General features: G+C 37.8%; 1 protein-coding gene across 1 annotated transcript in view; it reads left to right on the top strand.

The window, feature by feature from the left end:
* Nucleotides 1–23828, top strand: part of LRP1B (LDL receptor related protein 1B) — a 1021752-nt gene that overhangs the window by 970669 nt on the left and 27255 nt on the right. Inside the window, exons 84-86 of the mRNA XM_034786032.1 lie at nt 618–779; nt 12254–12428; nt 20699–20803. Coding sequence (XP_034641923.1) covers nt 618–779; nt 12254–12428; nt 20699–20803 — 442 coding nt within the window. The remainder of the gene's footprint in view (nt 1–617; nt 780–12253; nt 12429–20698; nt 20804–23828) is intronic.

The following is a 23828-nucleotide window of genomic DNA, read 5'->3' as shown; positions in this document are numbered from 1 at the left end:
GATGTCTTCGATAATAAGAGTTACTCATCAACTTTACAATTCACAATGTCAAAATATGTCTACATTAACTACAATAAACTTGTGTCTGACGAAGTGCGTATTCACCAACGAAAAGCTTATGCTCCAATATGTCTGTTAGTTTATAAGGTGCCATAGGACTCTTTCTTGCTTTTTACAGATCCAGACTAACACGGCTACCCCTCTAATACAATAAACTTAACAGCTTTATTAAACATTTACCATATAAACCATAGAAATCACCATAAAATTATCTTTACATGTAATGTGACTTTCCAATAAAATGGTAGATGATCAGATATTTTTGGATAAGAGAATCTGCAAAAATATGGTGAAATCACTAGGTGTGATCATTGGAGCATCCACTTCATTTATTGTTGTGCTTTTTTCTACTAGAATTCTGGAGCCAAGGTGCATTCCTTTACAACAGTACAAATTAATGAAATGTTTTGGTGGTGTCTAGCAAAAAATACTTGTTGGACTTAAAAATCAAAACTTTTTACTATGATCAGAAATGTATGTTTATATTAAAAGTACTGATTTTGAGTTTAATGCATATTTATTTTTACCATAAAAATAGTTGTTTTTATTTTGAATAGGGAGGCCTACATGCAGCTGTGCGCTGGGTTTTACAGGACCAAACTGCAATCAAACAGTGTGTGATCATTTTTGTCAAAATGGAGGAACCTGCAGTGTCACTGCTGGAAATCAGCCCTATTGTCACTGCCTGACTGAGTATACTGGAGACAGATGTCAATATTGTAAGTAATACTCCATGTGCCAGGGAACTCTGCAACACATTGAAAGTATTATAAAATTGAAATTTAAAGTGAGTAGTTGGCTGAGTGGGTTTTCCTGTTCCCCCAACCCCCAGTAAACCTCAATCCAAAGTTTGTTTGATCACAAGTAAAATGAATTTGGTAGACTCAACCAGGGCCGGCTCCAGGCACCAGCCCACCAAGCTTGTGCTTGGGGCGGCACTTGGAGGGGGCGGCGCGGTGTGGTGTTCCGGCTCCGGCCGCCGGGGAGAGCGGAGCCGCAGTGGGCTCGCGGCCCTCCCCCGGCACTCTGGCCACTGGGGAGAGTGGGGCCGCGACTGGGCTTGCTGCCCTCCCCACAGCGCTCCGGCCGTTGGGGTGAGTGGAGCCGCAACAGGCTCGCCGCCCTCCCCCTGGCGCTCTGGCCGCCGGGGAGAGCGGAGCCCCGGCCGGCTCTCCGCCCTCCTCCTGGGGTTCCGGCCGCCAGCGGAGCCGGCGCTGGGGGGGCGGGGGGCGGCGGGAGGCTTTTTTGCCTGGGGTGGCAAAAAAGCCAGAGCCGGCCCTGGATTCAACCCACCCCACTGAACACTTAACTAGAGAAACTAACTGCAAACCCAGCAGGAACAATGGCATACAAAGGGGCATTATAAGTCTCGATTGAGGTCTGTGGCTTTTTACATTGGCATAGGTCTAAAATTCACACATTTTTATAGTAAGTACAATAAACAGCATAAATTAATGGTTTTGATATTTCCCTCTTTTGGGTATTGTGTAAAACCAATAATTGCAGTTATAGATCTAATGCAAAAATTATTAATATATAAAAACCCTAGATCAGGGGTCAGCAACCTTTCAGAAGTGGTGTGTCTTCATTTATTCACTCTAATTTAAGGTTTCGCATGCCGGTAATACATTTTAATGTTTTTAGAAGGTCTCTTTCTATAAGTCTGTAATATATAACTAAACTATTGTTGTATGTAAAGTAAATAAGGTTTTTAAAATGTTTAAGAAGCTTCATTTAAAATTAAATTAAAATGCAGAGCCCCCAGGACCGATGGCCAGGACCCGGGCAGTCTGAGTGCCACTGAAAATCAGCTTGCGTGCCGCCTTTGGCATGGGTGCCATAGGTTGCCTACCCCTGCCCTAGCTGTATACAGGCATACAACCTGTAATTATAATTACAATATTTATTATTTTCCCAATATGTATTTATTATGGCATGGAGTATTTTCTCAATATGCATTTCTTATACATTTATGAATGGCACTGCACAGTAGAACAACTTGCTTTGCCATGTCAATAATACTACCTTCCTCCCTGACACTTAGCCTGCGAGGATGTTATCTTTGACTTCTTTTCCTTAGTCCCCCATATCCAGGTTCGGTCCGAATCCCTGGTACTTCTTTCTTCACAACATCTCACCATTTTTTTATGTCCACATGGCCAACCTTTTGTCCAATTATTGATAATCTTCTGTCTTGATTACTGTCATCTATTCCTGTCTACACTCCCTGATATCCACATTGGTCAATCCTACCCACTTAAACCATGATTGCCAAAGTTATCTTTCTCACATGTTAATATATCACTATCACACCTCTCACCTTCAATTTGTAAAGATCTCTAGACTTGAATTATGTCAGAAAATTTGCAAAGAGAAGTGAGTATTTTAGAAATCCTCAAGGTATAGTTTTTAAACTAGCATGTGTGGAATTATTTCTTTTCTCAAAGGAAATACTTTTTATTTACCATCATTACCTGCCATCCATAAAAAGGAGCTCCTGTAACATTTATTGGGGCTTCACGGGAAGTTACATGTGGTTATAGAAAATGGTTTCCTTCCTTTTTGAAAGTGTATTGGGTTTCTATGTCTTAATGTATTAGAACAGTAAACATTCTGCTGAAATGTTGTAGTATTATGTAAAGGCTGGGATGAAAGATTGGCCTACATCTGCCCTTTTATTTTTTTGAGACGTGAATAGATTTAAAGATTTTCTGTGTGAGAATCTTACATAAATGTACTGAATGAAGTAGCTCTTCCCACTAGGGGAAAATTGATTATGCATTTTTAAATTTCCACAGAATATCTAGGTAAAGCCACCAAACATTTATGTCACCTTTAGACCCTTCTAGGAGAAATCATTTTTGTTAGTGGAAATATGATGATAGCCATGCAGCTGTTTATAGCTTATCTGTGTGTTGTTCTTTTGAAATGTGTGTGCTGATAGATTCTCATTCCAATGCTTTATCAATAATAGCATTTTCAAAAAATTGATAATAACTCTTTCTGTAAGCATTAGAACAACTTATTTCACGGCCAGCTGCAGAATTCTGGAATCGGAGATGGCACAACCTCTTAAAATTAATATAGTTTCCCCTAAATAAATAAGATTTTTGATACAGTACTGTATATAAGAGATGTAGACCTGTTTATGATGCTATGTATAGATTGTAATGACACATTTGTGGAGACAGTCATTTGCCCTTTTTTTCCTATCCTATGAAGTAGCTAAAAATGCTGGATTTAAACAAAATCAAGGGGAAATTAGGTATTGTAAAAGTCTGGTTCACAACTCTTTACCAGATACTAAAACTGTTTTGTTTAATAGTGAACAGTCTGTCAAACAAGGAAAAGGTTAGTAGGTATCTTAAATGGGATTTATATTGAAATAAATGGAATGTATTTCCAGTTGGGAGACTATGAAATAAATGCAAGCCTTTGAATGAAAAAAACAGAAGTAATTGTGATTCTGTCCCACTTGTTATTAAACAAACTGCATGGATTCACAAATAACTATCTGCAAATACAATTGGGTATTTGAAAACAATATAGTACATAAATCATGCACAGACAGACACACAGATTAAGAAAAAATATTGACTTGAGTCTTACCCCAAACCAAACAAATTGTTTCTAGTTGAATACTTCTGCAAACATCATTTTTTAAAGAGAATTAATTTAAATGTAAATGTAGGGGTGCTTTTTAAAAAGCATGTTTATTATCAGATTTGGATTGTCTGCTGACAATGTTTGGAATAACAGCATAATTCAAAGAGGTTTAAATGCATTAAGGCTTTTGTTTGTATAAGACTTCTTCCTTTCTTTTTTTCTTTTAAGGATCTTCCAATATTTTTAGAGTGCTTTATAATGGCCAACAGTTGTTTGATACAGATTGCACTGGTATTTGGTTTATAGTTAATAATTTAAACATATATGCAAGGTTTGTTTTTTACTTGTGTCTGATATTTGCTTGTATGGATGCTGAAACAGATTATTACAACTTCATTATAATAAAGATCAATTGCCTGTAAAGCACATTAGTTTTTGCCTTGTAATGATAAGGTGAATGGTACAAATTAACATAAAAAGAAATATGCCCGTATGGACCCCAGGGCTCCAAGCAGCAAATATTGCAAAGGTGTTTTATGGCAGGAATATAAAGTTTACGTGCCCAATTTCTTTCATGCTTTTAATATTACATTCCCTTATTTGTTCTCATACTTCTTTTCTTCTGGAAGTCTAACCAGATGTACTGCCATAGGTTCTTGTTAGGGCTGATATCCTGAACCTGTGTTCTCTTGTGAGATTGCCTGGTAAAATGCATTTAAGTACATGAATATAGAAGTTATGGCATTTTATAAAATATACATAGAACTCACCAGGTTACACAGGGTGACATTATCCTGATGCTTACATTCCATAGGACCTAAGGTTTGTACAATCACTATAGGTCTGCATATTTGTGTTCATCTCCTTGAAAAAAATTCCTTATTTAAAATTCCTTCAGTGGCACATGTGGAATAATTAAGCTGTTCAAGTTCATCTCTTGAAACAAAGGTCTGACCCATTTAAAATATGTAAAAATGAGCATAGCACTCTTGCAATAATTTCATTTTCCTGAAACTGAGAAGCCTTTCCTTCAGAAAGGTTGGGTCAATTAACAGAGTTTATTATAATTCAGTCTGAAAAAGCACCTAATTTTTGTGTTAGATAATATAATCCACTGATATTTGTGTTTTTGTTTGCTTCAGCCTTACAGCATAGGGAGAGCTGGTATCTTGTGGATTTCATCTCCAAGTGCAGGACATGTCTCTTTACTTTAGCTTTCAAAAGAAGACAGAATTTTTAACAATCACAATACTTAACTAAATGAACCACTAATCTATATTTTAGGATGGGACTTGGTTTTGTGTTTTGAAAGCCTCTCAGATACCACAGTGAGGAGACGATAATCAGATTGGCTATATGGAGATGCAGACTGGCTAACCATAATCCATCATTTCCCACCGCACTGTGCCTTTTGCAAAGCTACATATGAATTTGAGTATTTTTACAGAGGATTTTTAAATGATTACAGGTCTCTTTTTAGACCAAGCTATTCTTCATGTTGTATTGCCAGATTATCATTATATTTGCTTACTCTGGTTTTGGGACTATATTGTAACTGGAATCCAACAAATTGGGTGATACTTTTCTCTAATACAGGTGGACTCGAATTTTGGCCTCAGTAAGGATGATTTGCCACTATACTCTAATACTGCAAAACAGCCCTAAACTGGCCTAAGTGTCCAGCTGTGGATTTCCAGGCTCACCACAGCCCCTACGTTCCCGTTTGAGCTCTGGTGTGGGTACGAGATATGTTGAGGAGAAGAGGTGTTACTGGAGCATGCTGTGCTTCAATGATCTCTGGCTGTCACAAAGGTCCAGGCTGTAATTTATGATGGAGGCCAAGCCATCTCACTATAGCCCAAGGACAGGGGGAATAACAAATGTGACATGGGTCCTGCACTGAGCAGCAATACTCGACCTGTGGAACAGAACCTCTCTCTCTCTAGGCTTGGTTACTTCCTCACATTGCACAATCTTATAGATAATACTGCACAGAAGATGCTGGAATGGGGGCCAGTCATACTCTGGTAGCTTTCACTATTATACATAAACATTGGAGCTTTAATGTATTTTTGCTTCAAGGTCCTCACTAAAATATTTCTATAAATAGGGAGTCTTTTTCTTAGATGCTAATACCTCTCAGGATATACTCTGTTGGAAACAATTAAAGCTTTTCAGAAGAAGACTGGCATGTGCATCAAATAGGAAGAATCTACAATCTAAACTGACTGAATTTCCAGACAAAAAATTCTGAATATATAGGATATGCTACATTGCTATCTCTAGAATAATTACAGGAACTTACAAATTCTATATATTTTAGCTCCCAAATCAGGCTGAATTTGCCTGGTTTAGGCTTTTACAGTTATAATGGTAATCAGGCAGAAAAAAAAGGAACATTTTGTTAGTTGACTGCCTTAAACAGAAATCTAGGGCAATCCAGATTGCTGCAGTTCAAGACTCAGAGCTCTTGCTCCAGGTAGTTTGAAAGCTTGTCTCTTTCACCAACAGAAGTTCATCCAAAAAAAGATATTACGTCACCCACCTTGTTTCTCCTGGGACTACAACACAGCAAACAGAGATGAAATTTTAAAATACCTTATATACAGGGATTCAGCCCATTCTATTGCAGCGATTGGATTTTTAGATTCTATCCACCTTTCTCAAATAACAGGAACAATATGATTTTTTTAAAGTTATTTAGCTCCTGGAGAAAAGGCTGCTATTAAAAATATTAATTCAGGAAAGCCCCTGGACTCTGATAGCTTTTCTGTCAAGTTTTGTTAAACATACAGTTTTTTGATTCACTATCCATTACGTATTCAACTATTGATGCAAATGTGGCCCATGCAATCAAAAATGGATTCTTTTGGCCAGCGGTGTCTGTTGGGTTGCACCTGAGCCCTGATTGTCCTGTCTCCACATCCCACCTCTCAAGGACATAAAAAGCAGAGTGGGGGCAAGCATCGTTCATTGCCTTCTCACCACCTATGGCTCCAGGACGGATCTGTGAGAAGTGTCTCTATCTCTTATGCACTTGTGAACTTAAAACATTATTCCCTTAGATTAGTTTAGTGTTTAGAAAAAAATGTCCTATTTTAACTTTAAGTTTCCATATTCTCTTTTGTTACCTGGTACCAAGTTTCTTTAGTCCTCTTGGCTGAACAGAGATCTCTGGAGTTTAAGTATTGCCCCTCCTGTGAAGTGGCTGTATGTCTCAATGATGATCGCTCAAGGTGTTTAGTTTGCCTTGTTGAGGAGCACATCACAGACAACTTTACAACTTTTCAGTTTGTCATTCATTTTCTAAAACAAACACAAACAATAAGAGAGGCTTGCCTGAAATGTTTTTCTCTGCACAAATCCATGAGGTCAGCTTCTGACCCAGGCAAAGAAGATCTACCTAGAGCTGAACAATCCTCTTCCAGAAGTAATCTGGTGAGCACTGGCTCTGTGGTCAGTTCCAAGCCTTCAACCACTTCAAAGCACTCCTCTAGGTTCCTGCTTACAAATTCTCCTCATTGGCTAATAGAGGTAGGACTTTGTACTGCTTTTCTAAAGAGCACACACATAGATTGTCATCTCAGGTACCTAGGAAGAAAAAGAGGCAAAAATGGATTCTTTTGGCCAAGCGGTGGCCAAAGAATCTCATTCTATCTCAATTAAGGGTAGTACAGGGACTGTGATAGGTCACTCTGGAACCCAAAAGGACCCAAGCTCCACACTTTGGTATTTGCTAAAGACCAGCTTCATGTGGTCACTGGCATGAACCCTGAATTACTGCCTTCAGGCCTCTCAGCACTGACATCTGGGCTTTTAGTACAGGTACCAGTTCATTCAGTACCAAGTTGTGATGGAATACACCCCTGTATTCACACCCTACACACTATTGTAATAATTTTTGTACAAAAATATGCCTTGTTAGGTATCATTTTGAAGCTAATAACTCACTGATCAATAATCTCATGGTGAAATATATGTAGCAACATTATATGTAAAGTTATGAACATAAGCTGAAATCATGCCTGAAGTATGTTTACCAGACAAGTCTGGGGAGCAAGTAAACCTGTTTCTCAAAGACAAAGACAAGTTGACACTTCTAGCCAGGTGACATCAAAACTGATGGACCATCCCCTATCTGAGGCAAGGAAGTGGGCAGGAACAAACAGATTTTCATCTTAGCAAACAACAGCATAAAACCTCTCCCCCAACAAACTCTATGTCTCCTTGCTCTCAGCTGGAAAGAATTTTGTCTCGGGGTCACTCTCAGGAAAGTTTCTTTAAAAGGGTGACTGAACTACAAAAGTAAGAAGCAAAAACACCGCAAGTTATCTCTCTCTACCCATCTCTCTCTTTTCACCTAAGAAGACAAAGGAAACAGCCATTGGACTTTACAGGCCGATCCTGGCCTGAGAATTAGGTCACCAGTGTTACTGAAACATGTGGTAATGGACTTCATTTTAAACCAAGTCTAGTTTGTTAAGTTTAGAAAGCATTTTATCTTTATTTTTCTTGAAACCATTTCTGACTTTAATGCCTCATTATTTGTACTCACTTAAAATCTGTCTCTTTGTAGTTAAATAAACTTGTTTTATTCTTTAATTCACAACTAATTCAGTGTTGTGAACTGTTTGGAAAACTCCATTTAAGGTCGCAGACTGTTGTATGTTGATCCCCTTAGAGGGGCAGTGGACATAATATACCTGGACTGTCCAGGACAGTGCAAAATGTACATGTTTGGGGGGAAATTGGGGACAGTGAGTGTGTTGGGGTAGCCCGGCAAGTAGTAGCCAAGGCTGCTGAAAGCCAGAGACACTCAGGATGTGACCTGCATGCTGTTTGTGAGGAGCCTAGGTTGGGCGCTATAGCAGCGAAGTATTGTGAGGCACCCCAAGTTGCAGGGCAAGTGGTGACACAGCCCCTCACTGGTCCGGATTGCTCCCCCAAATGTCATACAAGTACATCATTACCTCTGTCTACTCTGGTGCCAACAGTTAATTACAAGTTGACCCATGAATGAACTCAGTTACTATTCACCTAGAGATGCCCTGGTTATACTCTCATGTACAGAAAAGTTTTATTTCAGAACCAAGTTCAGACTTTCTTCTCAGAAGCTCCTGGTTCCTAGATCCTCCAAACTTTGTCTCAGTGCCATTTTCCCTGACATACAAGTCCCTGATGGATTAGTTTCTATTGTCTTGGGAAGCATCAACTCACCTAATTACTGAAATTTGACCAAACATTCCATGATGTCTCCTGGCAACAAAGTGGGCCTTTACAGAGGCCTCATATATTAAACTGTCTCCTATTCAGCCACAGGTTTTACTTCCAACAACCATATACATAAAATAACATCAGTTCAACACATTATTTAACATTCTCCACATACCCCCTGCAGAGCTTCTATACTCGTCCCGCACCTTAAGCATTTGTGGTTAATATGGCCCAAGAACTGACAAGTGAGCAGCAATATTCCAAAGCAAGACCTAAGGAAAAAGAGCCAAAGCATCTGGATCTCTTTGGGATTTACTCATCCTTCAACTCAGAACTGCCAGCGACCAAGCACTTTGTTCCAAGTATGACTTTCTTAATTGGCAAAAGGTATTGAACTTTGTTGACAATTTACCACAGGAGTCTAGAGATGAACTGAGATCTCTGATCTCCGAGACTCAGTTAGTGCAGACCTTTCTTCAGGCTGCAACTGATGTCTCAGACATGACAGCAAGATCAATGGCAGTGGCTATGACTATGAGATAAGCATCATGGTTGCAATCCTTTGGGATCTCTGAGGAAGCACAGACTATAATGGAGAATCTCTCTTTCAAGGGTTCTAATCTATTTAGCAGCAAAATTGATGATACTTCACACACATCGAAGGGCTATAGGGCCATGCTTAGGTCCTTTGGGGTGTACATTCTGCAACCTGGAAGGAGACAGGGAAAACATCAGATCTACCCAGGCAGCTGTCTTCTTCCTCTTACTATACAGCACACCAAAGACCACCAGAGCTGCTGAGAAAGAAACAAAAATTCCACATGTGAAGGGTCTCAGCATCTTCCTCAGCAGGAATGAGATCTACATCCCCTCAAGACAGCCAGTTTGATGGTTGTGTTGAGAGCCCCGTAGGTACCCTCTTGCAGAACCTATACCCTCTCCCGGGCCTGCCTCCCCTCCACACCCACCTTTCCAGTCCCTTTGCAGGGACTCCTCTCATGACAGACTTGCAACAGGAGGTGAGGTCACTTCTCATCTCTCACAGTGGTAGATGTTCCTCTTCAGTACAGGAAGAGGGGGTTTTATTTCTGTTACTTCTTAATTCCCAAGGAAAAAAGGAGGATAGTGATCAATTACAGTCTTGAGGAAACTCATTACATTCATTCATTGATTCAAGTTCTGAATGGTAGCCCTCATCTCAACAATCTCATCCATAAAACCACAAGATTGGTTTGCTGTTCTCAAACTCCAAGTCATGTATTTCCACATATTGGACCATCTAGAACACAAAAAATACCTAAGATTTCAAGTGAGGACCTCACAGTTTAAGTACAGAATCCTGCTGTTGAGTTTATTAACAGTCGTCTAGTCCTTATGTGTCCTTTGACCAGTTCTTTACTCACCCTATACTTCTTGTACTAATTCCATCTTCTCCAATTTAACTGATAATTCCACATGTGGCACTATCAAATGCATTAAAAGTCCAGATATCAGTATACTGGGATGGAAATTACTCAATCACTGCCCCATTACCACCAATTTGAGCTCATTAAGCTCTTTGACTTTTGTTCTCACCTCGGGATGTGCTAATTCCCATTTCTTATTCACTCATTCCCATTAGCCATTATGTTCTACATTATCATTCTTACTAAAAACTGAGGCAACATATTCATTTAGTTGTTGGGCCATATCTAGATTATTTGTAATCCTCGTGACCTGTGAGCGCCATTTCTTTTCTTGTTCTCTTTTTATTTATATGACTAAAAAAACCTTTTACATTTGTTTTAGTTTCTCTTGCAAGATCTCACTCAGCTTGACTTTTGGCAGTACTCACTGTATCCCTATACTTTCTGAGCTCCAAATGTAGCATTCTTTGTTGATTAATCCCTTTGTCCTTTCCTTGTAGGCTCTCTATATGTTGTTAATATTATTTGTGAGGTGGTTAAACATCCATTTGGGTCTGGAGCCCTTCCCTCCACATTTTTTCCTCTTACTTGGGATGCAAATCCCAGATAGTTTTTGCACCTTTGACTTAAATAAATTTCAAGCCTCTTCCACATTGAAGTACCTGAGCTCTTCGATCCAGTTGACTACACTAACTAGTTCCCTTAATTTCTCAGTCCACCCCCAGTGAAATAAGAAACCTTATTACTAAGCTGTTTTTGATTATCCTTCAATATAATTCAAATTGAATCAACTCATAATCACTCAGTCCAAGGTTATTTTCTTCAACTAGCTCCTCTATAACATCCTCATTACTTAGCAAAAACAAATCTAAAATAGTATCAACTTTTGTTGGTTCAATGACTATTTGGTGAGAAAATATATTGGTTATCACATCCAGGAATAATGAGGCCCTACCATTATTAGTAGTGTTTATGCTCCAATCTATATCTGGGAAGTTAAAGTCTCCCATTCTATATTGCATTTTATTAATTCAATTTAAACTGTATGTCATAACCACCAATAAAATGCATTAAATAATGTTGACTAGCCACAGTTAGAAAGGTATTTTAAAGCATTAAAAATAAAGACTGTCCTTTTAAGAATTGACAGTAGGCCCCAGGGTCCATTTGAGTGACACACAAATAGAAATCAATGTTAACATTAAAACAGCTAATACTCTGTAGCCAAGTGATAAAGGTCTACTTCACATTACTATTAAAAGAATATTGTGGCGGGGAGGAATTCTAGGTGGTTTAGTGTGTTAGTAATAGGGCATAGAGAGCTATTCACCACTAGGGTCCCAAACATTTAAGCAATCGAGTAATTATATATTTCAAAACAGTGGTATCACTCAAAATGCATAAAGTTAAGTATGTGTTCAAATATTTGCAGGATCAGGGACTACATCTCTAGAAGTCACTGTTAGAATTTCAGTATAATGTAATTTTTATTATATAATTTTTGATAATTAATAAAAACATTAAATTAAGATTAATGACAATTTTAAAATATTCGGTTTCAGTAACATTAAATAGTGTTATTAACACAAATGCATATATTTAAAACATTTTTATCCTTACAGTGTCTCTTTAATTGAATTACTTTAGTTAACATTGCTTAGCTTTCCTTTCACTGGTTAAAGTAGGTGGGGAAATGCCATAGATGGATAGGCTTTCAGAGGGAATAATTTGTTATCAGCCTAAATTTTTTTCCCCCCTGCTCATGAATATGTGTCTGGAAGTTTATAGTAATGTTTTCATATTCTGAATCTTATTATATTTGTCAATGAGTCAACAACTTTTATGTTTGCTCATTTCTTTTTTGTTGCTATTCTTTTTTAAAAGAAAGAAAGCAAAGCAATGTATTATTATTTTTAAAATAATTTTCATTAATACCTTTTCATGTTTCACTTTTACATTCTTTGCAGATGTGTGCCACCATTATTGTGTGAATTCGGAATCTTGTACCATTGCTGATGATGGAAGCGTAGAATGTGTCTGTCCTGTACAATATGAGGGTCCAAAATGCGAAGTAGACAAATGTGTAAGATGCCACGGTGGGCACTGCATAATAAACAAGGACAGTGATGACATAATATGCAAGTAAGTGTTTATGTTAGATTTAAAGTGATATATTATATACATAGATCAATTAATAGTTAAAATGCAATAATCAGTAAATCATTATACTTGATAGTGTACAACAGAGTTGTACCACATGAATGGTGGGTTACAAGATGGTGTAAACATTAGCTCACAAGTAACCAGGCAGAGTCCTTTGTTTTGGGTGGAATTTGAGAATCCGGGCTTTGAATATGACAGGTAGTACGGAATGATAACCTGCGCAACGATAACCTGCGCAACTTCAAGGAGAACATAACCTCAATCAAAACTAAGAACTACATTTTACTCTCATATTCTCAGTAAGTATAAAATATGATTGTGCCATGGAAGCAGAGGTTATATCATCATTTTTGAATGTAAAGACAGACATAATTTCTTAGATATCAGTAACCTGCACAGAAGTCCTTGCTTATGAGTATAATAAATAGAAAATATGTAATGGTGTGGGATGCCATAAAACTTTTTATTCTTTCAGGTTTGGGACAACCATGTTACTCATAAGAGGAAAAAAACTCTAGAAAATTGTGTGTGTTATCCCCAATAAATGGAAATAAAACACTGTAGTGTTCCATGGCATCAAAAATTCTTTTACTACTTTGAAATATATTAATTGCTATGGAAACAATTATCACTGGCATTGCAGAGTTCAGTGGTATTCACATGTGCAAGTGAAGGCAATTTATATTTAATGGTTTGATTTTTATATCATACATTTTGAAATACAGGAGGTTGTAATATCATATCCTTATATATCATACATAAGAAAGATATGTAAGAAATAAAATACAGTAGGTATCGTACATAATTATTTATCAAGTACAGAATTCTTTGTATTGTTTTTAAGCTATAAGCCCAAGAGCTAATTATCTTTTCCCACCTAAGGCATGGAAGAATTGGCCTGAAAAGCATAGGTTGGTGTGTTGCTACTAAGCCCAGCATTCTTTAACTAATTGTTTAATCACAGAATCATAGAAATGTAGGACTGGACTGGACCTCAATAGGTGGTCTACTCCAATCCCCTGCACTGAGGCAGGACTAAGCATTATCTAGACTATCCCTGACAGGTGTTTGTCTAACCTATTCCTAAAAACCTCCAATGGTGGAGATTCCACAGTCTCCCTAGGTAATTTGGTCCAGTGCTTAACTACCCTTACAGTTAGGAAGTTTTTTCCTAATGTCTGACTTATTTCTCCCTTGCTGCAATTTAAGTCCATTAGTTCTTGTCCTGCCCTCAGCAAATAAAGAGAATATTTTATCTCCTCCCCTTTATAACAACCTTTTATGTACTTCAGAGTGGTAGCCATGTTAGTCTGTATCAGCAAAAACAACGATCACTCCATGCATCTGATGAAGTGGGTTTTAGCCCATGAAAGCTTATGCCCAAATACATTTGTTAGTCTCTAAGGTGCCACAAAGACTCCTCGTTTTTTATGTACTTGAAGACTGTCATCATATCCCCTCTGTCTTCTCTTCTCTAAATCAAGGAAACCTAGCTTTTTCAATCTTTCCGCATAGGTCATGGTTTCTAGATCTTTACTCATTTTTGTTGCTCTCCTCTGCACTTTCTACAATTTGTCCACAACTTGGGAAAGATGAGCCCAAAACACAATATTCCAATTGAAGCTTTATCAGTGCTGAGTAGAGTGAAATAATTACTTCCTGTGTCTTGCTTACAACACTCCTGCTAATACATCCCAGAATGATGTTCACTTTTTTTACTACAGTATTACATACTTGACTAATTTTAGGTTGGGATTCACTATAACTCCTAGATCCTTTTTTGCAGCACTCCTTCCTAAGCAGTCATTTCCCAGTTTGTATTTATGTAATGGGTTTTTCCTTCCTGAGTGTAGTAATTTGCATTTATCCTTATTGAATTTCATCCTCTATTTTTCAAACAATTTCTCACATTTGTCAAGGTCATTTTGAATTCTAATCCTGACTTCCAAAATGCTTGTGACCCCTCCCAGTTTGGTATCATCTGCAACATTTATAAAAGTATTGTCTCTGCCGCTATCCAAATAATTTATGAAGATATTGAATAGAATCGAACTCAGGACAGATCCCTGCAGAACTCCACTCGATATGTCCTTCCAGCTTGATTGTGAACAATTGATGATTATTCTCTGAGTTCTGGTTTTCGACCAGTTGTGCACCCACTTTATAGTAGGCTTCTCTAGACTATATTTCCCTAGTTTACTTATGAGAAGGTCATGTAAGACAGTATGAAAAGCCTTAGTAAAGTCAATATATATCACACATACTGCTTCCCCCATTCGTAAAGCTTGTTACCTATCAAAGAAGGATATTAGGTTGGTTTGACATGATTTATTCTTGACAAATACATATTGACTATTACTTATCACTTTATTATCTTCTCGGTGCTTACAAATTGATTGTTTGATTATTTGCTCCATTATCTTTCCAGACACCAAAGTTAAGCTGATTGGTTTTCCTTATTCCCCTTTTCATATATAGGTACTATATTTGCCCTTTTCCAGTCCTCTGGGATGTCTCCCACCCTCCACAAGTTCTCAAAGATAATCGCTAATTACTCAGAGATCTCTTCAGCCAGTTCCTTAAGTATTCTAGATGTATTTCTTCAGTTCCCGCTGACTTGAAGATATCGAATTTGTTCTTTCCCTATTTTAGGTTTAGATCCTGCTCCATTTACACTGATGTTCACTATTTTATTCATCCAATTACTGCTAATCTTTTTGGTGAAATAAAATAGGCACTTACCACTTCGGCCATTGCTGTGCTTTCTGTTATTGTCTCTCCCTCCTCATTGAATAATGGGCCTATCCTTTCATTGGTCCTTGTCTGCTTCTAATTTATTTGCAAAATGTTTTCTTGCTACCTGTTATGTTTCTAGCTAGTTTAATCTCATTTTGTGCCTTGGCCTTTCTAGTTTTGTCCCTACATAATTGTGTTATATTTTTTATATTCATGCTACGTAATTTGACCTAGTTTCCACTTTTATAGGACTCTTTTTTTGAATTTCAGAACTTTGACGTTCTCCTGGTTAAGCCAAGGTTGTCTCTTATCATACTTCCTATCTTTCCTACACATTAGGATAGTTTGCACTTGTGCCTTTAATAATGTCTCTTTAAAAAAACTGCCAACTCTCCTGAACTCCTTTTTCCCTTGGATTTGCCTCCCATAGAATCTTGCCTACCAATTCTCTGAGTTTGCAAAAGTCTGCCTTCTTGAAGTCAACTGTCTTTATTCTCCTATTTTTCTTAGAATTATGAACTGTGTCATTTTTCACCCCAGCTGCCTTCCATCTTCAAATTCTCAGTAAGTTCCTTCCTATTTCTCAGAATAAAAAATAGAACTGCCTCTCCCTTAGTTGCTTTCTCCAACTGTAATAAAAAGTTGTCTCCGATGCATTCCAACAATGTTTAGGATAATTTGTGCCATTCTTTATTATTTTCCCAACAGATATCTGGGTAGTTGAAGTTCCCAATCACGACCAAGTCCTGGGCTTGGATGATTTTGTTAGTTATTAAAAAAGCCTCATACACTTCTTCCTGGTTCAGTGGTCAATACTAGACCACTACCATGACATCACCCTTGGTTTTTTTTTTACCCCTTTTATCCTTACCTAGAGACTTTCAGCAGGTCTGCCTCCCACCTCTATCTTGACCTAAGTGCAAGTGTATACATCTTTGATATACAAGGCAACACCTCTTCCGTGTTTTCCCTGCCTGTGTTTCCTGAACAAGTTGTACTTCAATACCAATCTTCCAGTCATATGAATTATCCCACCAAGTCTCTGTGATGCCAGTTATACCTTTTTGTCTCTCCTTTGTCCTTGCTATGATTACCCATATTTCCCCCAGATTCCAACCCTTCCCCTAGGTCGCCATGTTCTGGACTTACCCATGCGCTTTTGTCTCCTGCCCCCATTGAATCTAGTTTAAAGCCCACCTCTTTGCTATCTGTCCTATAATGATCTGTCACTTCTCCCTATTAGCCTCCCAGGGCATTTACAAACCAAATTCATCCATTTCTGCATTTTATTATTTATATACAAATAGTTGTAAACAGTCCATAAGTACTTTTAATAGATAATCATAGTGTGGGCTCAAAAGTCTTGGTTAGATTTTTGCAATTTTTCAGCTGTTTAATGAAATGTTTGATGATTTTGGCTCACCATGGTCCTTGTCGAAGATGATAGATCCATATAGGAAAAGGGCATTTAAGACATGTTGCTTTTATGCCTCAGGGAAGAGCATTCAGCTAAAGACTCTGATGCCTGCAAAGCCTTTAATTAAAAGCACCCAGAAGGACTGAAAGATTCAACTCTTGAACCTACTTCTGCAAGAGGCTCTGAAAACACATCCAGGAAAACCCATAAAAAAACCTATACTAAGAGAACATTAAACTTGTATTCCAAATTTAGGAATTGCTAAAGATAAAATTATACATGTATAACAGTCATGTTCTCATAACTAAGGTGTTAATGGAGTGTGCATATAATTTACATGTACCAGATTTTGGGCCCTATTATGACTGCCTTAAGCAGCACTACACCCACTTTAAAGCACCTCAAAAGGATTTTTTTTTTCCTGCTCAAGGGAATCTTGGGTGCCACAGAGCTAGTGCAGGTAGTGTACTCAAGGAAACATGGTGTGGCTACCTACATTCTACAATCCTTAGGTACTGGAATAGTTTTTTAGGGCCACAGGAAGCCATCATAATGCTGTAGAACCAGGCCAGTGCATCTTTGAACCCATCATTTTTCCTTACCTGTGCCATGTGAACAAAATCTGGACCCAAGGACTATTGTATGTACTATATGTTATAGCTTCCCTTTAAAAAGCAAATTATAATAGCCAGTTTTATTTTTTTAAATGTTTTGCTTTTTTAATTACAAGCATATACACCTGCCAATTTTGTTTTGTTTGCATCTTATAAAATATTTAGTTTTGTATCTATGTAAAATAGATATAATAAATAGACCTACAGTTAACATTACAAAAATGTGTAACATGCTTCACAGAGAACAGCAGTCAGGTTTTCCATGAATATGAATGCATTGGAAGATAATCCCTAGCCAGTTTTCCACAACTAAAGGGTTAAAGAAAGAAATAGCTTTTCACATTCATGAGCAAAGCTGTATGAAAATCATCAGCATCATGAAACCCTTTTTGCAGTTTGAAGGTTGCTCAGTAATTGGCCTTTCTTTAGAAGCCCTGTTGTTAGTGCATATTACCGCTGGAACCAAGCTGCCACCTACACAGTGCTAAACTGGCATTGCTAATAGACGTGTCTCCTCTCAGTTCCTCACTGCTACAATAACTTCAGACTGGAAAGAAGTAGGGCTGTTCGAACTGCTAGTTATTTAATGGAAGACAGAGCTTTAATACATATTAAAATGAAGAAGAAAAAGCAAACGTGGGACCCAAAAGAAGAAGATGGGAATGAGCTAAAGAGAACAGTCAAAGAAGGAAGAATGAAACAAGTATTGAAAGAATAAGGAACGCAAAAATATAATGATATCATGAAAGGCAAAAAGAAGCCAAAAGAAATTATGTTTGTGAAAATAAAAAGAAGATGCAAATGGAAAACAGTACATGTCACATAGAGGTGTGGAACCGGTGTTCGTATCACACAGTATTGAATCCTGTTTGTTTTTTAGCTGTTAAGAGGCTTCTGCTGGTGTGCAGATGGATAGATAGGTAATCACATTCAACTACAGTACAGTACTTTATGGACAAAAACAGATTGTCTTCAGTTCCATCCCATTTTGTGTTTTATAAGTATAACAGTGAGAAAGAATCAAATTTCTAGTAAGTAGGCGAACAAAAACTTTAATAAAATAGAATATTCACATATCTTGAGAACAATGTATATGCATTGCAGCTAATCTCTGCATTTATCTGCATTGAATGGTAATACCAGTACCACAGGAATAGCTTGATAGTCAGCAATTAGGTACAGAGAATGAGAGGTTGTGCAATTTACAGCTGCTAACACAATGAATTGAAAAAACTGAACAGGAACCTAGCAGCTAGTTCTATGAACACATGGGTTCTAGGTCAGAAAATGTACAAGTTGTGTTTTGCTGCAGGTTATGACTTTCACCAGTTAGTTTTACAATGCACACAACAGTAGAAACCATTAAAAGGTCTACTTTTGTCAACCATTGCCACATATAGCTTCTATTCTAATAATAGGGGGAAAGTGTGGTAATCACAGACCACTGCTTGATAGCAGTTGGCAAATGCCAACAGGAAGGATGTCTTTTTTGATTAAGGCATTGGAATGTGACTCAGGAGATGAGAGTTCACTTCACACCTCTGCCAGAAATTTCCTGTGGGACCTTAGCCAAAGTTGCTTTTATCATCTTGTGCCTCAGTTCCTCCTACGTAAAATGGAAATATTGCTTTTCACTCACTATTTGTCTATTTAGATCAAGGCCTTTCATGTACTAATGTATGTACCCAGGATAAACTTGTGGTTAGTAGGTACTACTGTCCAACGAACAATCAGTAATAATAATATTAACTTTTTAAAAACAACCATGCTATGTCCACAGAATTGAGTTCAAACTCAGGCTGAGATTGACTAAAAATATGTTATTTACAGTTTTATATAAAAATGTAGACAAAATGTTAGTGTTTTTTCTTAAGCCCTGGAAATGGAATATTTATTCAGACCTGAAGTATTGAGGATCAATCCATTTATTAATAATTGCTTATTTACTTACATTTAATACCACTTAGAGGTTTTACAAGCAATGCCCAACTCCCAAAAGGCCTCAGAGGTGGGGGGAACTTTGGGATAGTGTGGAAAGAAATTCTTTGGCCTCTTTTAAGGGATACAACCCTCCTCTTCTTGGGGACATTCAGCCTCATTGTCATCTGGAGGAGGAGGGTGGTTAGGCTGATTGGTGGACCATAAAGCTATAGCAAAACCCATTCGCTCCCACACACTTAATGGGAGGGTTATAAGCCCTTCCTCCAGCTCTAGGAGCCATTCTGCACAAGAAGAAAAGCTCCCACTTCACTCCCCCCTTGGGATTAAAATAGGACTGGCTCTTCCTGGTCTTGCTGTGGGCATCATACTAATCACCTGTTGGGACTTGGAAGGAATTTTTCCTCTCTGCCAAACTGGCCTGGATACTGTGGCTGTTTTCACCTTCTTTGCAGCAGCCTAAGGACCCAGTGGGTAGTTAGGCTGTACAATTCATTTGATCACAACTTGACATACAACACTCCTCTCCTTGGAACATTCAGTCTCCTTGTTGTCTGGAGGAGGGAGGGTTAGGCTGATTGGTGGAAGACAAGGAGCAAAGCCTATTGGCTCCCATGCACTTAATAGGAATATTTATAAGCCCTTCCCCCAGCTCTAGAAATCATTCTGCACAAGAAGAAAAGCTCCCACTCCATGTCCCTCTTGGAATTTAGGTCTCTTCTAAAAAAGATGGGGAATGGGGTGGGGCTCCTAATGTCTACTACAGGAGACAACCCCATCTTTCCCTCCCTGTTAATCCTGGTGTGATGGAAGCATGATGGGGTCCCAGCAAGACTGCTGGGATCAGGTTAAAAGAATGGGGGGCTGATGGCAGCCCTCCACCAGCTGGAGTGAATCATAGTAGGAAGAATGACCTGCATGGGAGGAGTTATTGTTGGATAGTTCCCAAATATATTACTTAAGCAAATTGCTCCCTAGTTAAGCCACATTCCTGGTGTCTTGTTTTGTCTTCATATGGTGTCCAGGACTCAAGGACATAGGTTTGCAGCAATGCAAAGATACCCCATTAAGATCTGCAGAGATATTGGTGGGAGATTAATGGTTTATTATTATTACTGCCTCAAGATAGACAGTCTTAGGGCTTGTCTATACTTACCGCGCTAGTTCGGCGGCAGGCAATTGAACTTCTGGGTTCGATTTATCGCGTCTAGTCTGGACGCGATAAATCGAACTCAGAAGTGCTCCCCGTCGACTCCGGTAATCCTGCTCGCCGCGAGGAGTACGCGGAGTCGACGGGGGAGCCTGCCTGCCGGGTCTGTACGGCGGTAAGTTCGAACTAAGGTATGTCGACTTCAGCTACGTTATTCACGTAGCTGAAGTTGCGTACCTTAGTTCGATTTGGGGGTTTAGTGTAGACCAAGCCTTAGTGAAATCTAATCAATCAGCAATTCTGTTACTTTTCATAAGATGAATGTTTTCATCTGTAGATAGTTCATATCTGCTTTCAACAATAATGATGTGGATAACAATTTTTTTTATTACAGCTGCACTAATGGAAAGATTGCCTCTAGCTGTCAACTATGTGATGGCTACTGTTATAATGGTGGTGCATGTCAGCTGGACCCAGAGACAAATATACCGGTCTGTCTGTAAGTATTTTTGTGTGTATCATTAAAACATCTGTGTGGCAGTAAATAATAACATTTCTGTTCATCTGCATTTCTTATCTGTTCAGGTATTTATGATGTACCACTCACAATGGTATTTTTACTTTTCTAGGTGTTATTTTTGTCTATCACTCTGTTCTACTGCAAGTTGTAGAATATTCTTTTTGTTCATCATTTGACATTGTTGATGATTTAGTGACTGTTGTTTAGTGCTCTTCAACAGGAAGATTTTACAATAGAATACTTAGAATACTTAAGGCTGAGGACTATTTGCTGGCAATTCACATATATAGTACTGTGGGATTAACCATCTATGATCAATATTTTGGTGCCTAATAATTTCTCTCTCTTTTTAAGTGGTGTTTTTTCATATTTGAATAGTCTCCTCTTGACATAGTTTGACATGAAACCATGAAACAACATAGATTCTCAGGGATAACCAGTTTCACACACACTAACTCATGTGGTTTTGTAAAAACACATAGAAACTTCAGCATGTACCAAATGTTACTAACAATTCTTAGGAAACAATCATGGATTATCTTTTTTTAAGACCATCATGATCTAAAATTGCCAATACTAAGTGTTAGAACATTTGGCTTTAGTGCTTTCTGTCAAAACTCTGATTCCTGAAGCAAGGGGTTAATACAGGGTCCACTGTTACCAAAATGTTTTTGATTAGTGTTGATTACCCATACTTTTCAAGATATTATCAGATTGGACCTCCTGTGAAAAGGCTGAGCATATTTATTGTGTATGTGTGTTACCATCATTGTATGTAATGAGTTTAAAACTTGTTCAGAAAAAGGCAGAATATTTATTTAGCTGTATTTTACTGAAATTCTGCAGATGCTCTGTGGGGTTTAAAAGTCAGCGCTGTGACCAGAAAGTGAACCCTTGTGATTACTACTGTCAGAATGAGGGAATTTGCACTTTAACTGCGTTTAATGAACCGAGATGCAAGTAGGTTTAACCTTCCACTTAATGCTGCACATTGTGTGACATCATTTCAGGCCACAGTTCATTGGTTCAAATCATGCACATTCACATACATTTCACAGCATATACTTAATCTGGGGGCTCATTTATGTAATACACACTTACCCTTTTGATAGTCGTACTGATGACTGTATTTAAACATAGATTGTTGGAGTGTCTATTGCCATATTATTGGAAGAAGAAATAACAGATAAAAATTATAAAAATACTACTTCAGCTTTTTGTTCCTGGATGTGGGATCTGAGGTATTTTAATGAATAATGCATCCGCAGCATAACGTTTTGGGGTAAAGCAAATTGTGCATAGATTCATTACCTGCTGCTATTTTAATGTGATTTTGCATTCCCAGTATTTACAGAGTAATTAAACAAGAAGGCTATTTGGCTGCCATTTTAACCGTTAGACTTGTATTGGTAAACCTCTTTGTTAACTTAATCTGTAAATCAGATTTAAAAAAGCAATTAGCACAAACTACAAAAAATAACAAAAGCTCTCTTCTTAACTCTTTTTATCCTTTATTGATTCAATTTATAATTTACCTTCATTTTTATGTTACCTTTCTCTCACGCAATTTCAGACATACTTCTTGAAAAGAAACTGTTAATTCTCATCAGGAAAGGAAATTTCCTCTTCCTTCTGCATATTGAAAATATATCCTGTCCAACATCCTCATTGATTCCAAAAACCAGAGTAAGCTGCACAGGGCTTCAGATAACTGTTCTGGTGCAAGGGTCAGAATTCAAATGACGAACCCATGACATAGACTTCAATTTGATAAAATACAGAAACTCCAACAGGTTTAATATATAGTCTAATATAAATGCATTGTATATAAACACGTTTTCAGTTATTAGTAAACACATAATGTTGAGGTTCTGTTGGGATGTAGTGGGGGGGGATTTTGGTGATTAGGTGATTTGGTGGGGGGACAATTAAAGTGATTAGGATGAGGATGAGGAATCATTCTTTCATTTTTGTTGGAATATATGCTTACAATTCCTTTTTTTGTCAATACTTCAAAGCAATGAAACTCTAGGTCTTGAGCTACAATAATTCTGTGGAAAAGCAGATTAGGGTTCTGATTGCCTTCATTTTATGTTGATTCAATCTTCATGTGTGTCCATGAACTGTCAGTAATTGATTAATAAAATTCAGGGAATAAGGGTTTGAACTATGTATCAATTTTGGAGGACATGCTTGTCTTAATTCTGCATTTCTTATATTTTCGCATATCGTTCTTGAGTAGTCAGAAAACTGCAGTTACATACTAAAAACAATCCACTACTGTCTGTTTTTGAAAATGTGCTGTCAGTGCCTTTTCTCCTTTCTGCCTAATAAACTGAAGCACGTCAATTGATATTTTTAGAAATTGTAAACAATTTTAAATCTGTATTTTGATATATGAAATAGAAGTTTAATAGAGAATTGACAGTCAGTCATGAATTTTATCAACTGTCTCCCACAATTTAAATAATGTGTTAATTATGTAAATTGTAAATATGCATTTTGTCTCTAATGTACTTGATTGTTGCTAGTTCTTTTTATGAAAGAATTTTTTTTAAGTGAGAGTTTTTTTAAGATTTTTTTTCTGAAGCTTTACCTTTATTTACCCAAATCAAAGGTGACATTCTGGCTTTATTAAAGTCAATGGCAAAACTCCCAGTGTCCTCAGTGAGATCAGGATTTCAGCCAAGGAGAATTGAATTTCTTAGAAACTCATGGAGTAGCATAAATACGGGTTTAATATGACACATATTTCATGACATCTCACTCCCCACTTGGGGCTGATCCTCAGATGTGGTCCACCAATACTCACTGTTAAAATGGGAAGAAGAAACTAGGGTGCCATTAAACACTTTTGAACTCATCCAATCTTGGGGCCACTAGTGTAAGTTATAATAGATGCAAAGCTGATCTAAAACCCAGCTGTCTACAATTCCAAGGAGCCATTCCAGCAGCTGGGCATGAGTGGACCACAGGGGCATAGAGACCATCTTCCCTTTTTCCA

This window comes from Trachemys scripta, chromosome 11 (assembly GCF_013100865.1).
Source record: "Trachemys scripta elegans isolate TJP31775 chromosome 11, CAS_Tse_1.0, whole genome shotgun sequence".
Taxonomy (NCBI): Eukaryota; Metazoa; Chordata; order Testudines; family Emydidae; genus Trachemys; species Trachemys scripta.
The sequence above is the reverse complement of the archived record's forward strand: the minus strand, read 5'-3'. Positions and strand labels throughout refer to the sequence as shown.